Source organism: Pseudophryne corroboree, chromosome 9, assembly GCF_028390025.1.
Source record: "Pseudophryne corroboree isolate aPseCor3 chromosome 9, aPseCor3.hap2, whole genome shotgun sequence".
NCBI lineage: Eukaryota > Metazoa > Chordata > Amphibia > Anura > Myobatrachidae > Pseudophryne > Pseudophryne corroboree.
The window spans coordinates 377,079,248-377,101,107 of record NC_086452.1 but is presented as its reverse complement, the minus strand read 5'-3'; the positions used below and the strand labels follow the sequence as shown (position 1 = coordinate 377,101,107).

The window sequence follows — 21,860 nt, the reverse complement described above, 5'->3', positions numbered from 1 at the left end:
GGGGTAAAAATGTGGATTTTCCAGCAGTTGCCGTGGCTACCAGGTCTGATAGACCTACCCCAAATAACTCCTCCCCCTTATAAGGCAATACTTCCATGTGCCTTTTAGAATCCGCATCACCTGACCACTGCCGCGTCCATAAACCTCTTCTTGCAGAAATGGACAGCGCGCTAACTCTTGATGCCAGTCGGCAAATATCCCTCTGTGCATCACGCATATATAGAAATGCATCCTTCAAATGTTCTATAGTCAGTAATATACTGTCCCTATCTAGGGTATCAATATTTTCAGTCAGGGAATCCGACCACGCCAGGCCCGCACTGCACATCCAGGCTGAGGCGATTGCTGGTCGCAGTATAACACCCGTGTGAGTGTACATACATTTTAGGATATTCTCCAGCTTTCTATCGGCAGGTTCCTTTAGGGCGGCCGTATCAGGAGAGGGTAGTGCTACCTGTTTAGACAAGCGTGTGAGCACTTTATCCACCCTAGGGGGTGTTTCCCAACGTGCCCTATCCTCTGGCGGGAAAGGGTACGATGCCAATAACCTTTTAGGAATTATCAGTTTATCGGGGGAAACCCACGCCTCATCACACACTTCATTTAATTCCTCGGATACAGGAAAAACTACAGGCAGTTTTTTCTCACCAAACATAATACCCTTTTTAGTGGTACTTGTATTATCAGAGATATGCAATAAATTTTTCATTGCTTCAATCATGTAACGTGTGGCCCTAGTGGAAGTCACGTTTGTCTCCTCATCATCGACACTGGAGTCAGTATCCGTGTCTGTCATTTGAGGTAACGGGCGTTTTAAAGCCCCTGATGGAGTTTGAGACCCCTGGACAGGCACAAGCTGAGTAGCCGGCTGTCTCATGTCGTCAACTGTCTGTCGTAAAGAGCTGACACTGTCACGCAATTCCTTCCATAAGCTCATCCACTCAGGTGTCGACTCCCTAGGGGGTGACAACTCTATAATAGGCAATTGCTCCGCCTCCATCTCATTTTCCTCCTCAAACATGTCGACACAATCGTACCGACACACCGCACACACACAGGGAATGCTCTGATAGAGGACAGGACCCCACTAGCCCTTTGGGGAGACAGAGGGAGAGTATGCCAGCACACACCAGAGCGCTATATATAGACAGGAATACCACTATAAAATGTGCTTTTCCCTTTATAGCTGCTGTTAGTATCAAAACTGCGCCAAATTAGTGCCCCCCTCTCTTTTTTACCCTTTTCTGTAGTGCAGGACTGCAGGGGAGAGTCAGGGAGACGTCCTTCCAGCGGAGCTGTGATGGAAAATGGCGCCCGTGTGCTGAGGAGATAGGCTCCGCCCCCTTCTCGGCGGCCTTTTCTCCCGCTTTTTGGTGAGTTCTGGCAGGGGTTAAAATACATCCATATAGCCCTGGGGGTTATATGTGGTGTATTTATGCCAGCCAAGGTGTTTACATTGCTGCTCAGGGCGCCCCCCCCTAGCGCCCTGCACCCTCAGTGACCGAAGTGTGAAGTGTGCCTGAGTAACAATGGCACACAGCTGCAGTGCTGTGCGCTACCTTGTTGAAGACTGATGTCTTCTGCCGCCGATCTTTCCGGACCTCTTCTTGCTTCTGGCTATGTAAGGGGGCCGGCGGCGCGGCTCTGGGACCGAGCTCCGAGGCTGGGCCTGTGTTCGGTCCCTCTGGAGCTAATGGTGTCCAGTAGCCTAAGAAGCCCAAGCTGGCTGCAAGCAGGCAGGTTCGCTTCTTCTCCCCTTAGTCCCTCGATGCAGTGAGCCTGTTGCCAGCAGGTCTCACTGAAAATAAAAAACCTAAAACTAAACTTTCACTAAGAAGCTCAGGAGAGCCCCTAGTGGGCACCCTTCTCGGCCGGGCACAAAAATCTAACTGAGGCTTGGAGGAGGGTCATAGGGGGAGGAGCCAGTGCACACCAGGTAGTCCTAAAGCTTTACTTTTGTGCCCAGTCTCCTGCGGAGCCGCTATTCCCCATGGTCCTTACGGAGTTCCCAGCATCCACTAGGACGTCAGAGAAATGTGGTTTATGGGATACCTTTGGTTTCTAAGTATGTGAAGCTCCACAACATATGCCAACATGTATGTGTCACAGAGTAGTTGCAAATTTGTAAGGAAAGTATTTGAGCTCTTGCTGCTAATCTAACAGATTTGATTCCCAAAATGTAATTATTGAAACATATATTCCCAAAAAATAAATAAAAATAAAATAGAATCGTTCAATGTAGCATTATGATTTGGCAATTGAATAGTTAGAAATCTAAAGCGTTTTAGTTTATTGAAGGTGTTCCGATATAAATACACACAATTATTTCTTAGATACACTTGGATAATTATCGTTTCAGTCTGCTGCTTGTTCACCAGGCATTTAAACAATCTGTACAAGAGTAATCCGGTGCACAAACAATCACTTTAGGAATGTTTGTACGCAATGGAATATATACAATAAATTGTGACACAGATATACTTAGAGGAAATTACTGGAAAGCCAACTGTTTCAATGTATCTGCTTTCTATGTACCTATTTCATCAGCTAAAAAGATTTACAGCAACTTGCAAAAATAATTATGCCTAGCCCTAACAGAAATGTCGATATTATGACAATGACAAAATTCCGATGCAGATATTCTGCCAATGTCAACATTTTGCAGGTGCCTATATTACCAATGTTGACATTTTAACCGTGTCAACATCATCAATGATGACTTTCTGCTGTCCACACAGCAGAAGGTCAAGCTCAATTTTGTTGCATAGATTTTGCACGTGAACAGCTTTTAAAAGGCATCCGTGTTTATTTAATAGCCGGTAATAAGTTACATGAGGAGCAAATATAAAATTTGCTACTAGTTACATTTCTCCCACAGAGTTATAACTTTTGAAACTGAATTAAAATATGTCAGCTAAAATATCCAGCTCACAATTGTCAACTGCAACAAAATAGTGCACAGCAATACTGCCACTATGTTGCTGGTGGCAGAGGATAGTTAGAAAATTAGTCAGGCAAGTGTTTCCCAACCTTGGCCGACCAACAGTCCGGGTTGTAAGAATAGCTACAGTACACTTTAGCACAGGTAACTTAATTAGTACCTTCAGGGCCGGTGTAAGGTCTCCACTCACCCTGGTCAAAGCTTCAAGCTAGCACCACCTAACCTGCAAAACCCCCACTACCTCCCGGAGGGGAGATGCAGGTGGCAAATAGGTGGGCTGGGGTGAATTGCATCATTATACTTATACAGAGAAAAGGGACAACACTCAAGGACTTTTAAAGTGATAAAGTATATTGTAAACAAAGTCACAAAATTTTGTGACTTTGTTCACAATATTCTTTCACTTTACAAGTCCTTGAGTGCTGTCTATTCTTTGTATACTGTATATGGGGTCTGGTAGGGATAATAGATTGGGATGCCGCCAGTCAGAATACCGACAGCGGCATCCTGACCACCATAAAATCTACATTTTGAATGTAATTAATTAACCTTACCCTAGCCCTACCCTCCTAGCCATAACCCTTCCCAGCATACTAGCATTCAGAATGCCGGCTGTCGGGATTCTGGCATCGGCATTCTGGCAGGTGTCTGGATTCTGGCAACAGTATTCCAGCAATCTGTCAGCCAGGATGCCAACTACATCCCTTTAATTGTGTATATATATATATATATATATATATATATATATATATATATATATACACAAAGTCTGTTTGCGGCACTCCTCCTTGCAGAGAGATATACTTATGTAATGCCGGTGCCCTCCAATGGTGACCATGCAATCACCTATGTGTAACAGAAGTTTTGTAGGCGACACTCACGGCTCCAATGAAAGAAAGACAGGACGCTGTCTAGTTCAAATCGACGTTTTAATGTTTCCAATAATGAAAATGTTTTATTGGAAACATTGAAACGTCGATTTGAACTAGACAGCGTCCTGTCTTTCTTTCATTGGAGCCGTGAGTGCCGCCTACAAAACTTCTGTTTTATATATATATATATACCGTGTTTCCCCGATAATAAGACCTATCCCGAAAATAAGCCCTCCCCTTACTGTGTAAGATTCCTCTAAAATAAGCCCTCCCCCGAAAATAAGCCCTATTGAGATTGCTACTGTAGTGAAGGTGATCCCCTGCGCTACACGCGACATTACGGCACCCTCTGTATGCACCCCCCCCCCCCCGGGTGAAACGCACGCCGTGCTCCGAGCTGCATCCAATCAGAGCTGCAGCAGTGAGCGCGTCATCCTGTTCTTCCCCAGTGATTTGCTTGCTGGCGCCATTGAGAGCAGTGCCGCGGAGGAGAGCTGAGGCAGGACAACATAAAAACCCGGTATGTAAGCGGGAGTGAGGGGGCATGATGGAGGATAAAAGGGGCATGATGGAGAATAAAAGGGGCATGATGGAGGATAATAGGGGCATGATGTAGGATAAAAGGGGCATGATGGAGGATAAAAGAAGAACTCAGGGGGCATGATGGAGGATAAAATAAGCACTCAGGGGGCATGATGGAGGATAAAAGAAGAACTCAGGGGGCATGATGGAGGATAAAATAAGCACTCAGGGGGCATGATGGAGGATAAAAGAAAAACTCAGGGGGCATGATGGAGGATAAAATAAGCCCTCCCCTGAAAATAAGCCCTCTGGTGTTTTTCTGCCCAAAAAAAATAATAAGACAGTGTCTTATTATCGGGGAAACACGGTATATATATATATATATATATATATATATATATATATATATATATATATATATACACCCAGACATACATATATTTGTAAGCTCCTTATTGTCTTCCATACCCCCTCTAAGTTCATTACTGACCCGCATACAGAGACATCCTTCAGATTTTTGCTAGATGAATTCAGTGGTGCCCTCCAGTGGCCGGCGCCCCTAGACAGCCGCCTAAAGCTGCCTAATGGCAGATCCGGCCTCGAGTACCTTGGTTATTTTGATTTACCCATCTGTGTTCAAGCATGGATATCCTAAATAAGGAGATTTATGGTAAACTTACCATTGTTAAATCTCTTTCTGCGAGGTACATTGGTTTCACAGGGAAACACTGGGGTGTAGAGATGGATCTTGTCCAGGCACCAACAGGCTAAAGCTTTAGATTGTCCCAGGATACATTGGGGCCTCCTCTATAACCCCGCCTCCAGGCACTCTGAGCTCAGTTACATTACCAGTCCAATGCAGGAGCAGGTAAAAGAGAAGGTAGATGTTAGTCACATAGAGCCACATTCTCACGACAGGAGAAAGGACTAGCGGCTAATACCATACAAACCCATAGAAGCTAGGTGCGTCAGGTTGGGCGCCCTGTGGAACCAATGTACCTTGCAGAAAGAGATTTAACAATACTAAATCAACCATAAATCTCCTTTTCTGCAGCGGGGTACATTGGTTTCCACAGGGAAACATCGGGGATGTCCTAAAGCAGTTCCTCATGGGAGGGGACGCGCTGTAGTGGGTATGAGAACACGAAGTCCAAAGGAAGCATCCTGGGAGGCGGAAGTATCAAAGGCATAGAACCTAATGAACATATTCACTGAGGACCATGAAGCCGCCTTGCACAATTGTTTAGCGGATGCGCCTCGGTGGTCCACCCAAAAAGGTCCAACAAACCGAGTAGAATGGGCTTTAATAGCAGCATGAGCTGGGAGACCAGCTTGTGCATAGGCTTGTGCAATCACCACTCTAATCCATCTGGCCAAGGTCTGCTTATTTGCAGGCCAGCCACGTTTGTGAAAACCAAAAAGTACAAAAATGATATCTGACTTCCTGATAGAGGCAATCCTCTCCACATATATGTTCGGAGAGCCCGTACCACATCCAAAGACTGCTCTTTGGAGGACAAACCAGAAGAGATGAAAGCCGGAAACTAACATCTCTTGGTTAAGGTGAAAAAATGCCACCATCTTAGGTAAATAACCCGGGCGAGTTCTAAGAACTGCCCGGTCACGGTGAAATATCAGGAAGGGTGGACGACAGGACAAAGCGTCTAGGTCTGACACCCTCCTAGCAGAGGCGATAGCCAGTAGGAACAGGACCTTGACCGTAAGCCATTTAAGGTCCACTGACTCAAGAGGTGCAAATGGAGACTCTTGCAGGGCATTCAGGACAACAGACAGATCCTCATGGAGCCACAGGAGGGACATAGGGAGGCTGAATCCGTAAAACATCCTGAGTGAAAGTATGAACGTCAGGAATAGAAGCAATTTTTATCTGAAACCACACCGACAAGGCAGAAATATGAACCTTGAGGGAGGCCAGACGAAGGCCTAAATCCAGGCCTTGTTGCAGAAAAGCCAGAAGTATTGAATTTGTAAACATCATAATTCTTAGCAGCAAACCAGGTGAAGTAATTCCAGACCCTGTAATAAATCCGCGCATATGCCGGTTTGCGGGCCTTCAGCATAGTTTGGATAACTGCCTCCGAAAATCCTTTGGCCCTTAGGAGTGAAGCTTCAAGAGCCATGCCATCAAAGACAGTCTGGCCAGGTCCGGGTAGACACAAGGGCCCTGAACAAGGAGGTCTGGGTGATGAGGAAGTAGAAGAGTACACTCTATCGACAGACACTGCAGGTCTGAGAACCAATGCCGTCTTGGCCACGCTGGAGCGATTAGAAGTAGTATTCCTCCTTCTTGTTTGAGCTTCCGCAGTACCCTGGGCAGGAGAGACACTGGCAGGAACAAGTATGGCAGCCGAAAGTTCCATGGAATTGCCAGTGCGTCCATGAATGCTGCTTGAGGATCCCTGGTTCTTGATACGAAGAATGGAACTTTGTGATTGTGTCGAGACACCATCAGGTCTACAAATGGTAGGCCCCACTTGTCCACTATGAGTTGAAAGATTTCCTGATGAAGACTCCACTCTCTGGCATGCACGTCCTGATGACTGAGGAAATCCACTTCCCAGTTGAGGACTCCCAGAATGAACACTGCTGATATTGCTGGCAGATGGCGTTCCGCCTAACGAAGGATTTTTGACACTTCCATCATTGCCATGCGGCTTCGAATGCCGCCTTGATGGTTTATGTACGCCACCGTGGTGGCATTGTCTGACCATGCTTGAACAGACCTGTTCTGTATCAGAGGCAGGGCAAGAGACAAAGCATTGAACACTGCCCGCAATTCCAGAATGTTTATCGGGAGGAGTGATTCCTCCATGGTCCACCGACCCTGGAAAGAGTGTTGCTCCAACACCGCGCTCCAACCGCTCAGACTGGTGACCGTAGTCAGTAGGACCCAGTTGGGGATCCAGAAGGGATGGCCCCTGCTCAACTGCTGGTCCTGTAGCCACCAAGTCAGCGACAGACGAACCTCCGGAGTCAGAGAGATCATGTGAGACCTGATCCGATGAGGTAGGCCAGCCCACTTGGAAAGGATTAACCTCTGCAGAGGGCGGGAATGAAATTGAGCGTACTCTACCATGTCGAACGCCGACACCATGAGGACTAGTACTTGCATCGCCGAGTGCATCGACACTCTTGGGCGAGAGAGGAAGTATCTGATCCTGTCCTGGAGTTTGAGGACCTTCTCTGGAGACAGAAACAGACGTTGACTGTGTGTGTCCAGTAGTACCCCCATGCTCCGAGCAGGGACCAGCGATGACTTCTTCCAGTTGAAGTCGGTTACCACTTTGATTATACCTCAACCATTGAAGTTAAGCTAATTCTCTCCTTTATAAAATTTTTTAATCCTGTACATTTTATGTCCTATCTCTTATGACTTTTATTTTTCCTTTACGCAATTGGCTTGTTGGACTTTTTTCTATGTATTACTTTGTGTAGGTCCTTTTTATTACAATTGTTTTATATACTACTCTTTTTTAGTGCTATGTTGCTGTAATAAAATAAGAATTTACTTACCGATAATTCTATTTCTCGTAGTCGGTAGTGGATGCTGGGGACTCCGTAAGGACCATGGGGAATAGTGGCTCCGCAGGAGACTGGGCACAAAAGTAAAGCTTTAGAACTACCTGGTGTGCACTGGCTCCTCCCCCTATGACCCTCCTCCAAGCCTCAGTTAGGATACTGTGCCCGGACGAGCGTACACAATAAGGAAGGATTTTGAATCCCGGGTAAGACTCATACCAGCCACACCAATCACACCATATAACTTGTGATCTAAACCCAGTTAACAGCATGATAACAGAGGAGCCTCTAGAAAAGATGGCTCACTACAGCAATAACCCGATTTTTTTTGGTAACAATAACTATGTACCAGTATTGCAGACAATCCGCACTTGGGATGGGCGCCCAGCATCCACTACGGACTACGAGAAATAGAATTATCGGTAAGTAAATTCTTATTTTCTCTGACATCCTAGTGGATGCTGGGGACTCCGTAAGGACCATGGGGATTATACCAAAGCTCCCAAACGGGCGGGAGAGTGCGGATGACTCTGCAGCACCAAATGAGAGAACTCCAGGTCCTCCTCAGCCAGGGTATCAAATTTGTAGAATTTTACAACCGTATTTGCTCCTGACCAAGTAGCTGCTCGGCAAAGTTGTAAAGCCGAGACCCCTCGGGCAGCCGCCCAAGATGAGCCCACCTTCCTTGTGGAATGGGCTTTTACCGATTTTGGCTGTGGCAGGCCTGCCACAGAATGTGCAAGCTGAATTGTACTACAAATCCAATGAGCAATAGTCTGCTTAGAAGCAGGAGCACCCAGCTTGTTGGGTGCATACAGAATAAACAACGAGTCAGATTTTCTGACTCCAGCCGTCCTGGAAACCTATATTTCCAGGGCCCTGACAACGTCTAGCAACTTGGAGTCCTCCAAGTTCCTAGTAGCCGCAGGCACCAAATAGGTTGATTCAGGTGAAACGCTGAAAACCACCTTAGGGAGAAACTGAGGACAAGTACTCAATTCCGCCCTGTCCGAATGGAAAATCAGATGAGGGCTTTTACAGGATAAAGCCGCCAATTCTGACACGCACCTGGCCCAGGCCAGGGCCAACAGCATGACCACTTTCCATGTGAGATATTTTTACTCCACATATTTAAGTGGTTCAAACCAATGTGACTTTTGGAACCCAAAAACTACATTTAGATCCCAAGGTGCCACTGGAGGCACAAAAGGAGGCTGTATATACAGTACCCCTTTCACAAACGTCTGAACTTCAGGGACTGAAGCTAGTTCTTTTTTGGAAGAAAATTGACAGGGCCGAAATTTGAACCTTAATGGACCCCCATTTCAGGCCCATTGTAGGAATCGACCTAGTTGAAAATTCCTCCGTCGGGGCTTTACTGGCCTCGCACCACGCAACATATTTTCGCCAAATGCGGTGATAATGTTTTGCGGTTATATCTTTCCTGGCTTTGATCAGGATAGGAATGACTTCATCCGGAATGCCTTTCTCCTTCAGGATCCGGCGTTCAACCACCATGCCGTCAAACGCAGCCGCGGTAAGTCTTGGAACAGACAGGGTCCTTGCTGGAGCAGGTCCCTTCTTAGAGGTAGAGGCCACGGATCCTCCGTGAGCATCTCTTGAAGTTCCGGTTACCAAGTCCTTCTTGGCCAATCCGGAGTCACGAATATAGTGCTTACTCCTCTCCTTCTTATAATTCTCAGTACCTTGGGTATGAGCGGCAGAGGAGGGAACACATACACTGACTGGTACACCCACTGTGTTACCAGAGCGTCTACAGCTATTGCCTGAGGGTCCCTTGACCTGGCGCAATACTTGTCGAGTTTTATAAACATGTGGAAGACTTCTGGGTGAAGTCCCCACTCTCCCGGGTGGGGGTCGTGTCTGCTGAGGAAGTCTGCTTCCCAGTTGTCCACTCCCGGAATGAATACTGCTGACAGTGCTATCACATGATTTTCCGCCCAGCGAAGAATCCTTGCAGCTTCTGCCTTGCCCTCCTGCTTCTTGTGTCACCCTGTCTGTTTACGTGGGTGACTGCCGTGATGTTGTCCGAATGGATCAACTCCGGGTGACCTTGAAGCAGAGGTCTTGCTGAGCTTAGAGCATTGTAAATGGCCCTTAGCTTCAGGATATTTATGTGAAGTGATGTCTCCAGGCTAGACCATAAGCTCTGGAAATTCCTTCCCTGTGTGACTGCTCCCCAGCCTCGCAGGCTGGCATCCGTGGTCACCAGGACCCAGTCCTGAATGTCGAATCTGCGGCCCTCTAGAAGATGAGCACTCTGCAACCACCACAGGAGAGACACCCTTGTGCTTGGTGACAGGGTATCCGCTGATGCATCTGAAGATGCGACCCGGACCATTTGTCCAGCAGGTCCCACTGGAAAGTTCTTGCGTGGAATCTGCCGAATGGGATTGCTTCGTAGGAAGCCACCATTTTTCCCAGAACCCTTTCATTGATGTACTGAGACTTGGCTCGGTTATAGGAGGTTCCCGACTAGCTCGGATAACTCCCTGACTTTCTCCTCCGGGAGAAACACCTTTTTCTGGACTGTGTCCAGGATCATCCCTAGGAACAGAAGACGAGTCGTCGGAATCAGCTGCGATTTTGGAATATTGAGAATCCAATCGTGCTGCCGCAACACTACCTGAGATAGTGCTACACCGACCTCCAACTGTTCCCTGGATCTTACCCTTATCAGGGAATCGTCCAAGTAAGGGATAACTAAAATTCCCTTCCTTCGAAAGAGTATCATCATTTCGGCCATTACCTTGGTAAAGACCGGGGGTGCCGTGGACCATCCATACGGCAGCGTCTGAAACTGATAGTGACAGTTCTGTACCACAAAACTGAGGTACCCTTGGTGAGAAGGGTAAATTGGGACATGAAGGTAAGCATCCTTGATGTCCCGAGACATCATGTAGTCCCCTTCTTCCAGGTTCGCAATCACTGCTCTGAGTGACTCAATCTTGAATTTGAACCTCCGTATGTAAGTGTTCAAGATTTTAGTGAGCCCACTGCGCGCTGAAATTCATTGATACGGGCCCCCACCGTGCCTGATTCTGCTTGTAAAGCCCCAGCGTCATACTGAGGGCTTGGCAGAGGCGGGAGAGGGCTTCTGTTCCTGGGAACTGGCTGATTTCTGCAGCCTTTTTCCTCTCCCTCTGTCACGGGGCAGAAATGAGGAACCTTTTGCCCGCTTGCCCACGAAAGGACTGCGCCTGCTAATACGGCGTCTTCTTATGTTGAGAGGCGACCTGGGGTACAAACGTGGATTTCCCAGCTGTTGCCGTGGCCACCAGGTCTGAAAGACCGACCCCAAATAACTCCTCCCCTTCTTCCAAATGCCGTTTGGAATCCGCATCACCTGACCACTATCGTGTCCATAACCCTCTACTGGCAGAAATGGACAACGCACTTAGACTTGATGCCAGTCGGCAAATATTCCGCTGTGCATCACGCATATATAGAAATGCATCTTTTAAATGCTCTATAGGCAATAGTATACTGTCCCTATCTAGGGTATCAATATTTTCAGTCAGGGAATCCGACCACGCCAACCCAGCACTGCACATCCAGGCTGAGGCGATTGCTGGTCGCAGTATAACACCAGTATGTGTGTAAATACATTTTAGGATACCCTCCTGCTTTCTATCAGCAGGATCCTTAAGGGCGGCCATCTCAGGAGAGGGTAGAGCCCTTGTTCTTACAAGCGTGTGAGCGCTTTATCCACCCTAGGGGGTGTTTCCCAACGCACCCTAACCTCTGGCGGGAAAGGATATAATGCCAATAACATTTTAGAAATTATCAGTTGTTATCGGGGGAAACCCACGCATCATCACACACCTCATTTAATTTCTCAGATTCAGGAAAACTACAGGTAGTTTTTCCTCACCGAACATAATACCCCTTTTTGGTGGTACTCGTATTATCAGAAATGTGTAAAACATTTTTCATTGCCTCAATCATGTAACGTGTGGCCCTACTGGAAGTCACATTTGTCTCTTCACCGTCGACACTGGAGTCAGTATCCGTGTCGGCGTCTATATCTACCATCTGAGGTAACGGGCGCTTTAGAGCCCCTGACGGCCTATGAGACGTCTGGACAGGCACAAGCTGAGTAGCCGGCTGTCTCATGTCAACCACTGTCTTTTATACAGAGCTGACACTGTCACGTAATTCCTTCCAACAGTTCATCCACTCAGGTGTCGACCCCCTAGGGGGTGACATCACTATTACAGGCAATCTGCTCCGTCTCCACATCATTTTTCTCCTCATACATGTCGACACAAACGTACCGACACACAGCACACACACAGGGAATGCTCTGATAGAGGACAGGACCCCACTAGCCCTTTGGGGAGACAGAGGGAGAGTTTGCCAGTACACACCAGAGCGCTATATATATACAGGGATAACCTTATATAAGTGTTTTTCCCTTATAGCTGCTGTATTTTTAATACTGCGCGTAATTAGTGCCCCCCTCTCTTTTTTAACCCTTTCTGTAGTGTAGTGACTGCAGGGGAGAGCCAGGGAGCTTCCCTCCAACGGAGCTGTGAGGGAAAATGGCGCCAGTGTGCTGAGGAGATAGGCTCCGCCCCCTTCTCGGCGGCCTTATCTCCCGTTTTTCTGTGTATTCTGGCAGGGGTTAAATTCATCCATATAGCCCAGGAGCTATATGTGATGCATTTTTTGCCATCCAAGGTGTTTTTATTGCGTCTCAGGGCGCCCCCCCCCCAGCGCCCTGCACCCTCAGTGACCGGAGTGTGAAGTGTGCTGAGAGCAATGGCGCACAGCTGCAGTGCTGTGCGCTACCTTGTTGAAGACAGGACGTCTTCTGCCGCCGATTTTCCGGACCTCTTCTGTCTTCTGGCTCTGTAAGGGGGCCGGCGGCGCGGCTCTGGGACCTATCCATGGCTGGGCCTGTGATTGGTCCCTCTGGAGCTAATGTCCAGTAGCCTAAGAAGCCCAATCCACTCTGCACGCAGGTGAGTTCGCTTCTTCTCCCCTTAGTCCCTCGATGCAGTGAGCCTGTTGCCAGCAGGTCTCACTGAACATAAAAAACCTAAAACTAAACTTTTCACTAAGCAGCTCAGGAGAGCCACCTAGTGTGCACCCTTCTCGTTCGGGCACAAAAATCTAACTGAGGCTTGGAGGAGGGTCATAGGGGGAGGAGCCAGTGCACACCAGGTAGTTCTAAAGCTTTACTTTTGTGCCCAGTCTCCTGCGGAGCCGCTATTCCCCATGGTCCTTACGGATTCCCCAGCATCCACTAGGACGTCAGAGAAATTATATTTTTTTATAAATACCTAGTCCTACAATAGTTTTTGACAACATTGGTCGCTTTTCAATACCTCATCCCTTTGTTCCAAATATATATATATATATATATATATATATATATATATATATATATGGATTAGATGAGCCGGCACTCCGTGTCTGTATGTATATCAGCGTTGGTGCCCTACCATTAACGAACCCAAGACCGGGAACGGAACCAATATAGTATGCATTGGGCGGCACTCAGACGTCTTTCACAAAAGAGCAACAAATTGACCACCAACAAGGGATCCGTCTCTCTTTTGTGAAAGACGTCTGAGTGCCACCCAATGCATGATTGAGATATATATATATATATATATATATATATATATATATATATATACACACAGGGCCGTCTTTTCGTATGGGCTCAATGGGCTCTTGCCCAAGGGCCCCAGGGGTAAAAGGGCCCTAAGCTGATAGCTGAGGTTCCCCTCTTTCCAGCGGTACCAGATTTTTGAAAATCGGCCCTGAGGAACCAGAGATATCCGACTTCAAAGCAGTGGTCCCCATCCAAGCCTGTTAATTGCTCTTCCCAGCCAGATATCTCGAGTTCTGTCTGACTTAGAGTTTTTTCTGAGGGTATACTCTAAAAGCTGGGACTCTCCTCTTTCGGGTGACACTGGCAGCTTGTCTCTACTATGCTCAGAACCAGAGATATCAGCTTTCAAGCAGCTGGTCCCTGCTCCAGCTCCTCATGCCTAATATGCAGTTTTATATATTCGTTGGTGGATTGCTCCGGCTCCTGAACTCTGATCCCCAAGTCCCCAGTACCTCCTGACAGGTGGGACTCTCTAGTATTTTATCCCAAGCTAAGAAATCTATTTACAGGAACTGGAGATATCTGCAGTAAAGCAAGCTGCTCTCCCACCGGAAAATGATGAATATTAAGCCCACTCCACTATTGACCCCTCCCCTGTGTATTAAACACCCACTACCACCCTGGAAGTCACGTACCCTGGCCCCTTCATTCAGCCCAATGTCCTCTTCTACAGTTTAGTGTTCTCCTTCCTGCCCCATCTGTGCAGTAAAGGAGTAATTAGCATAAATTATTTCTCCAGGTCCTACATGCTGAGCGAAAGAGAGCACCTCCCTACTGCGCGTGGGACATCAAAGCTGCTGCTGATAGCACCCCCCATCCCTTCCACTGATGGGTGGGTAGGGGGCCCAGTGCATTGCTGTGCCCAGGGGCCTACACTGCTGTTAAGACGGCTCTGTATACACACACACACACACACACACAGAAAACCCAGCACTCACCAAAGTAAGCTAACTTGTCCTCAACACTAAGTGAGCTTACTTTGGTGAGTGCTGGGTTTTCTGTTTGTATGTATTAGAGTGATGTGTTCATGGGCTACATGCACTCCACCCTGTGAATGGTAAGTGCAGCTGTGTACCCCGCTTCTGGGGTGGTGAGTGCTGTGGTTTTCTATTTGTGTATATATATATATATTTAGAAATATTACAGCACTTTATATTTGCACATTTGTAGTATCATGTTTATACAGATCCCCGTTACGGTCAACTCTCCTATCAAAATTGCTTGAGATAATACATGCCATCAGACAATTTATTGCCACAATTGCAGTATATCTGATAATACTATTTTTAAAGGTTTTAGAGATTTACATTTTCAAAGTGTATTTAAACTAACAAGGATAGAGAATAAGCTCCTGACATAAAATCCTTTGAACAGTATTTGTGTAGCCATTTAATTATCTGTCTGCAATGTTACTGGCTTATAAATGGATTAAGGGGTTACATAATGTCAGCAGTTTTGGGACACGAACTTTGAAAAGTTTGAGATATGAAAGTGTTGTGGGCTGATTGCTGACAGTAACTGTTAATACTGTGTATCCAAGCGTCCTTGAATGTGACTGAATTTAGTTGTGTAATTTTGATTCTAAAACAAAAAGATATTCCTGCCAAAAAAACAAAACAAAACAAAACTGAAGATCTCAATTCAAACAGTAACTGCTTACGTTATTGTTAGAGAGAGTTATACTTGGCTTTGGTGTACATTATATAGCAGACCCAAAGGTTTTGTTTTTGCTGATGGGATTATGACTTCAATATACTCAGGTGCTCTAATGCTGGTCATGCACATGCAGAAAACAACTGATATAGGCAAACGCTGCATAGTCTGTGACCAGAAAAGCAATAACACCCACGTTACATCTAAGAGATTAACCGCTTAAATTGAGAGCACTTTATGTGGGGTTTTTTTTTCATGCGTTTTCAAAACACCTGATAAGTCCCTTTCATGTTCATGCAGTGCACGGGTAAATATGACTTTTTCAATGTAATAAATATTTTTTTGTGCACACTGCATGTGTTTACAATAGAGATGTGCGCGAACCAGTGTTTTAGTTCTAATTCACCATCGTGTTTTAGTTTTGGCAAATCCACTCTCAAGTGTTTTATTTTGGATTTGGTTTTTGGATTATTAAAAAAAATAGACAAAAAAAAATCGATACTTATTGATAAATATCAATAAAAACGCTAAAATCATGTAATTTTTGCAATCTATAACATGCAATTCAGATTTCAAATCCAAATTCCGAACCGCGGGAAGATCCGAACTGGGACTTGGTTTGGATCATATCTCATAGGGAGATTTGGACTGGGTTATGGTTCGATTTGGATCCACAACTGAACTGCACATCTTTAGTTTACAATCTATGTAATAGAACAGCTAACTTGTTAATGCACGAAAAATAAATATGAGGCAGTCTGACATCTGAATACTGTACAATTACACAATTAACTGGGGCACCTCAACTGGACCATTCACAATCTACAAAAGGGGAGACCAACAAGCAGTTTAAGCCTCTACAAGGGAGATGTGCAAAGCTTATAAAATAGGAGCTACTTCCTCTTTGGAGTACATACAATGGCCATAGTAAAAGCTACAGCAGATGGACCCTGGGCTATTCTAGGTATTTTCCTGTAGTCACTGACTGTCACATTTGAGTCGCACGCAGGGTGGCTGCAGTTTTAGGCAACCGCGAAAGCCAGATTTGCTACCTTATGCTAATGCAAAATTCCATGAAACCAAGACAGGGTTTTATGCGTGTGCAGGTGGGAACCCATACCGCTAATTAGTTTTCTGCCAGCCATCACTAGTATTGGCACTTTCACCAGCCCCATGCTAGGTGCAAGAGATGTCAGAAACAGGCTTCCCTTCCCCATATGCTTGACCCAGAATCGCACAGAGCTTTCATACACGTCCACTCATTATACTCCCAAGAACTCCACTGGCATTACTGCCAGCACAAAAACTCTGCCACCGGAGCTTAATGGAATGGGTTTCAATGGCTGAGCAGCTGCATGCAGGCTTCACATCACCAAGTCCAATGCCAAGCGTTGGATGCGGATGTAAAGCACGCCGACACTGGAATGTGGAGCAGTGGAAACGTGTTCTGAGTGAGGAATCATGTTTGTCAGTGAGATGGGCGAGTACGGGTTTGGTGGATGCCAGGAGAATGTTACCTGACAGACTGCATTATGCCAACTGTGACGTGTGGTGGAGGAGGGATAATGGCATGGGACTGTTTTCCAGGGTTTGGGCTAGGCCTCTTACCTCCAGTGAAGGACAATCTTAATGATTCAGCAAACCAAGACATTTTGGACAATGCTATGCTTCCAACTTTGTGGCAACAGTTTGGATAAGGCCCTTTTCTATTCCAAAATGACTGTGCCCCAGTACATAAAGCAAGGACTCTAAAGACATGGTTTGATGAGTACGGTGTGGAAGAACATGACTGGCCAGCACAGAGCCCTGGCCTCAACCCTATTGATCACCTATGGGATGAACTGGAACGGAGATTGCGAGCCAAGCCTACTCGTCCAACATCAGTGCCTGACCTCATGAATGCTCTACAGAATGAATGGGAGAAAATCCCCACAGAAACACTCCAAAATCTTGTGAAAAGACTTCCAAGAAGAGTGGAAGCTGTTACAGCTGTAAAAGGGGGACCAACTCCATATTAGAATATATGTATTTGAATACAGTGTCATTACAGTCCCTGTTCGTGTAATGCTTTTGTCCATATAGTGTTTATGAAATGGGAAAGTAGATCAATATCCCTGTATGCTTTAAACTTGCAGCCCTACAGTTGAACACATTCTATTTCCTATCTATTAATTACTTAACTCATCGCTCTCTCTTTCACTTTCATCTATCTTTCATACTAATCTAGGGCCTCGTTCAGAGATGGACACAGATGCTACGTTCGCATGCAGTGGCTGCGTCCATAGGGTCTGTGCACACGCACCGCCCATAGTGCGCGTGCGTAACACTTCACCATGCTATTGCATCCTGGAAGACAGACTGCATTATGCCAACTGTGAAGTGTGGTGGAGGAGGGATAATGGTATGGGGCTGGAAGGATGCGATTGCATGGTGATTGACAGGCGATGGGCGTGCAGGGGCAGCGACGCGGCACTGGAGAGGGGCAGGCAGGAGTTGACCGCTATACAATGCATTCAGAATTTAATTGTGAACGCATTGAGGGGCGGCCCCCAGCATATGAGTATATAGATGCAGATTTTGCTACAGAAGCAAGATCTGCATCCATCTCTGAATAACCCCATTAATGCAGAATAACCTCCAAAGAAATAACAAAATAGATTCACAAAAAACAATGACCCTTAACTGACCACGCTGCAAACGTCTCTTAATCCTCTATACGTGAACCCCTAGCGTCTTAAAACCTCAATGTTGAATAGAACGATATAAAAGCCTGATCCTTTTAACAATCTGGCTCCCATATCATTTTCCCCTTTGTCCAAAGAGGAGAGCACGGGATGTAATTACAGTTTTCTAAAACAAATACTAAAGAGCTCATTTCAAGATTTATAAATCAATCAAGTGACTTCAAAGCTGCCAGGAAAAATGTGTATTTACGTGTTTGGGAGTCTTTAAACCAAGTTTAAAATCTACTGCATTTCCTTCAGAGAGCGAAACTTATATTTCCTTCATGAAATAACATCAATTACCGGTATGTTCAAAGTAAAACTAATATCTGACATGAGTGTCATATTACATACTCGTTAGGAAATGTGTATTATTTTCCAGTTACATTGTTGGCCTGGTACACTTTTCCTTCACTCCACTAGGTATTTTTTAAATACTGAATCAGTGCTATTCTCCTGGAAAGTCTAGTGGACTCCTGAAATCTGGGACGTTCTCCCGAACTTTTAAGAGTAGGACCCTCCCCCATATGTGCAAAATTCCCCCATGAAGTGGACAGCCTGTGAACTTAACTGCAATTTAAGAGGAGTGGCATCAGTGGCATCGCCCTCTGTTGGCACAAATCATAAGTTTGAGTAGCGGGGGGGGGGGGGGGGGGGATGGGGGGGCGCAATAAGGCAATTTTACTACATAACCCTATACCTCCCACTTGTGCCTGATAGAGATTAATAAGTGTGCAAGTATGGGCAAAAAAACCAAAAAGATTATTGTAGATAATCTTATTTTTCTGAGATTTGGAAATGGACAACAACAAGAGTGAGTAAATATAGTGCCTTATGTTTAGTGATGTCATTAGCTCCCCTTGCATTGATATGCCACAATCTCATGGATACAGAGGAGTAACATCTTTAAAACTCTTCCACAAAATATTATTGAAGTGAAATTGTACACTCTTTGCTGTATGAACATTTCCCTGCAGTACCAAACACCACACAGCATAATAAAGTGGAAATTATCATCTTATCGAACGTACATTTGAAGTAATAGTGGAACTCCTACTGTATATTGTATTGCTGGAATTCAGCAACCCAATGAAACCACCTGGCTTTGCACTCATCTTTACTCATATGTCTAGGCCAACAAATCATGTTTTGTGGATTTCTTTAACCACTTAACTGAATTTTTCTCTCCAAAAACCGCTCTGAAATTGTCGGGTTTTTTATGATTGATTTAGGTAAAGAATAGTTAAATTAAATTATCCAAAATGATTTTCTTTAAAAAAAAAAAAAAAAAAATGTAAGAAAAAAGAAAAGGAAAAATTGATGATCAAAACATCGCGACCATCGATGATCGGGACATCGCGACTTCCCGTTTTAGGCATGTATCCCTCAGCAGCCCCTGATGCCTTTCAGGAAGGTGAGGGGCTGTTTTTTTTTTTTTACATTTCCCCAGCAGCTGCTAGTGTCTCGTGTATTCACTACACGAATTCAAACACAATTATTAATTAAAGGTATATATTTAATATCTATTATCAGAACATCAAGCGCAATAATACTATATTTTATTGGTGCTGAAGGGCTGACCGATCAGCAGTGATCGGCAGCACGGTAGGCACTGGAGGGGAGGGAACCAGGAAGCAGAGGGACTGGAGGTTACAGGAAACTTTGCTTACTGCTGCTGCACAGTGAGCTTTCTGACTGGTCGCATCAGATGCGACCATGTCAGGGAAAGTCCAGCCTGGTGTGGTCGCATCTGATGCGACCATGCCAGGCAAGTGGTTAATCATGCTCGGGTGAGTTTGTCTTGCTGGGTCAGTAATTGTCCCACCTGCTTCTACAGGCAGAATTCCTCAAAACATGACCTGTTGGGAAAACATGAGGGTTGAGGTTGAGATCCACTGGTCTAAACAATAGGTATATTATTAATCACTGTTGGAGCTAGCAGCAATGTCAAAGCAACCAAATTAGACTTTTAAGAACATGTTCCATTTATTTTATCAATTTAAATACATACATTTTTCTGTGCCTCCAGAATCCGCCATCTTAGTCAGTCCCCCCACTAAGCATCATTGTACGCTCACCTCTGTAAACAACCAAACAATTAGGCAGCTTGGTGAAATGTAATATTCTAGTATTAAAAACACTTCCGGTGGCACTAGGAGACTGTAACAAACTAAAACAATTTTGGGTATATAGCACAAAAACATTGCTTATGGATTGTGATGTGCCAAATTGTAAAGACACTGTGGGCGGGATGTACTAACGGGAAAATGCGGTAAAACTCCAGTTTTCAGTGGTTTTACAGCATTTTCATATGTACTAACTCCCGGCCGCCGCGTTTTCGCCGCACAGGGTATCGACATCTTTTGATGGCGACACCCTATAGAAGCCTATGGGCTTCTTACCGCCGGCCACCGCCCCACGCCGCTGACACCTACCCCCCTTTCCCCCTCCGTCTAGGCAGCCTGGACCTGGAAGTCAAACTCCTCCTCCACCTAGCAACACAGCCGGAGGTCCTTCCGGCTGCAGGAAGGAGGAGAAGGCGGCGCAAAGGACAGCCTGCTGCTGCTTCCCAGCCTGGGAGGAGTGTGGAGAGCCCAGGGATGTGACGGAGACCCCCCGTACACCACCTCACAGGTATCACGGGGGACCTCCGTCACCCCATTGCGATGTTAATCGCATATGTTAGTACATATGCGATTAACATCGCTGCAATGTATGTTAATATATCCCGCCCTCTGTGAGACAACCACATTTTGCTCCTAATATAGATGACTAGATATGGATGGGCAGTGGCTTTCCATGCAGAATGCTTTCAAATTGCAGTAATACCTCATTCACACCACCACATTTACGCGGATCGCAGCTCAGTGTGAAATGTTCCCCAAAAAATAACCGGGTCCAGTGACCCTAGAATCTGACCTGGGTAGCGAGCAGGGTTAGTCCTGTGAAGGACCCGGGATAGGGGGCAGTGTGAACGGATGACCCGGGTCCCGTTCACACCCTATAAAGAGCTGGCGACTGGAGATGATGTCATCTCTAAGTGTCAGCAGATGAGAAGACCCAGCAATAACCCAGGTCCAGCCTGTGGTGTGAATCGGTTTCAAGCCGATGTGACACAGCGTAAAACCTGTGTTCAGTGACCTGGGCTGGACAAGGGATTTCAGTGTGAAAGGGGTATAATTAACCTATGTAACGTGCAACCTTGTATCTAATGGGATGGCATAAACTTAATAGAACAAAATGGCATATGTTTAACTTTTGTGAACATGTGCAAAACGCCCAATGATACAAAGCTGACAAATGGTCGGTGCAGGACATGGAAAATATATTAAAGTCGGTTTCTGAGAGACATAAGATTAAGGGGTCTATTCACAAAGCAGTGAAAAGTGTAGAGATGTGAGTCTGTGGAGAAGTTGCCCATAGCAACCAATCAGCAGCTCCGTACAACTATATAGTATGCAAATTATAAATGTTACTTCAATGCTGATTGGTTGCCATGGGCAACTTTTCCACTGGCTCATTTCTCCACACTTTGCACTTCTTCGTGAATAGACCCCATTGTTGTGTTAACAATTGTTTCTAGCTCATAAAAGTACCAACAATTTATTAATTATTCAAATATGCTTAACAAAATAATGTTAAAATGGTGTTAGAAGTTCTGTTAGAGGAAACAATGTTTTACAAGACCTTCCAGAACAGTCATGAGTATTCAGCAGGTTCTGCAGAAAGGCATATTATCATAGTTCCATTCTTTTCAGAAGATGTGTCTTTTTCCTGTCCCTACAGTAACTGTGTACACAGATGTATGGAACTCGCTATTACTTTAATTTGCTATTTTGAAACGCTCCAGCTGTTTTCAGTTTTCTGTAATTTGTACAGTATGCATGCTGTGGCCAGGCCCAAATGTAAACTATAGTAAATAAGCACTGCTGACATAGTTATTGAAGGAACATATGGGAAAT

General features: G+C 45.5%; 1 protein-coding gene across 5 annotated transcripts in view; it reads right to left on the bottom strand.

The window, feature by feature from the left end:
- The window catches only part of ATG7 (autophagy related 7), a 617,483-nt gene that overhangs the window by 117,429 nt on the left and 478,194 nt on the right, over positions 1-21,860 (bottom strand). Inside the window, exon 19 of one of the 5 annotated variants that reach the window (XM_063940759.1) lies at positions 19,955-19,978. The exons of the other annotated variants lie outside the window; for them this stretch is intronic. Coding sequence (XP_063796829.1) covers positions 19,973-19,978 — 6 coding nt within the window. The 3' untranslated portion in view covers positions 19,955-19,972. Of the gene's footprint in view, positions 1-19,954; positions 19,979-21,860 lie in introns of those variants that run through there. 5 annotated transcript variants of the gene reach the window in all.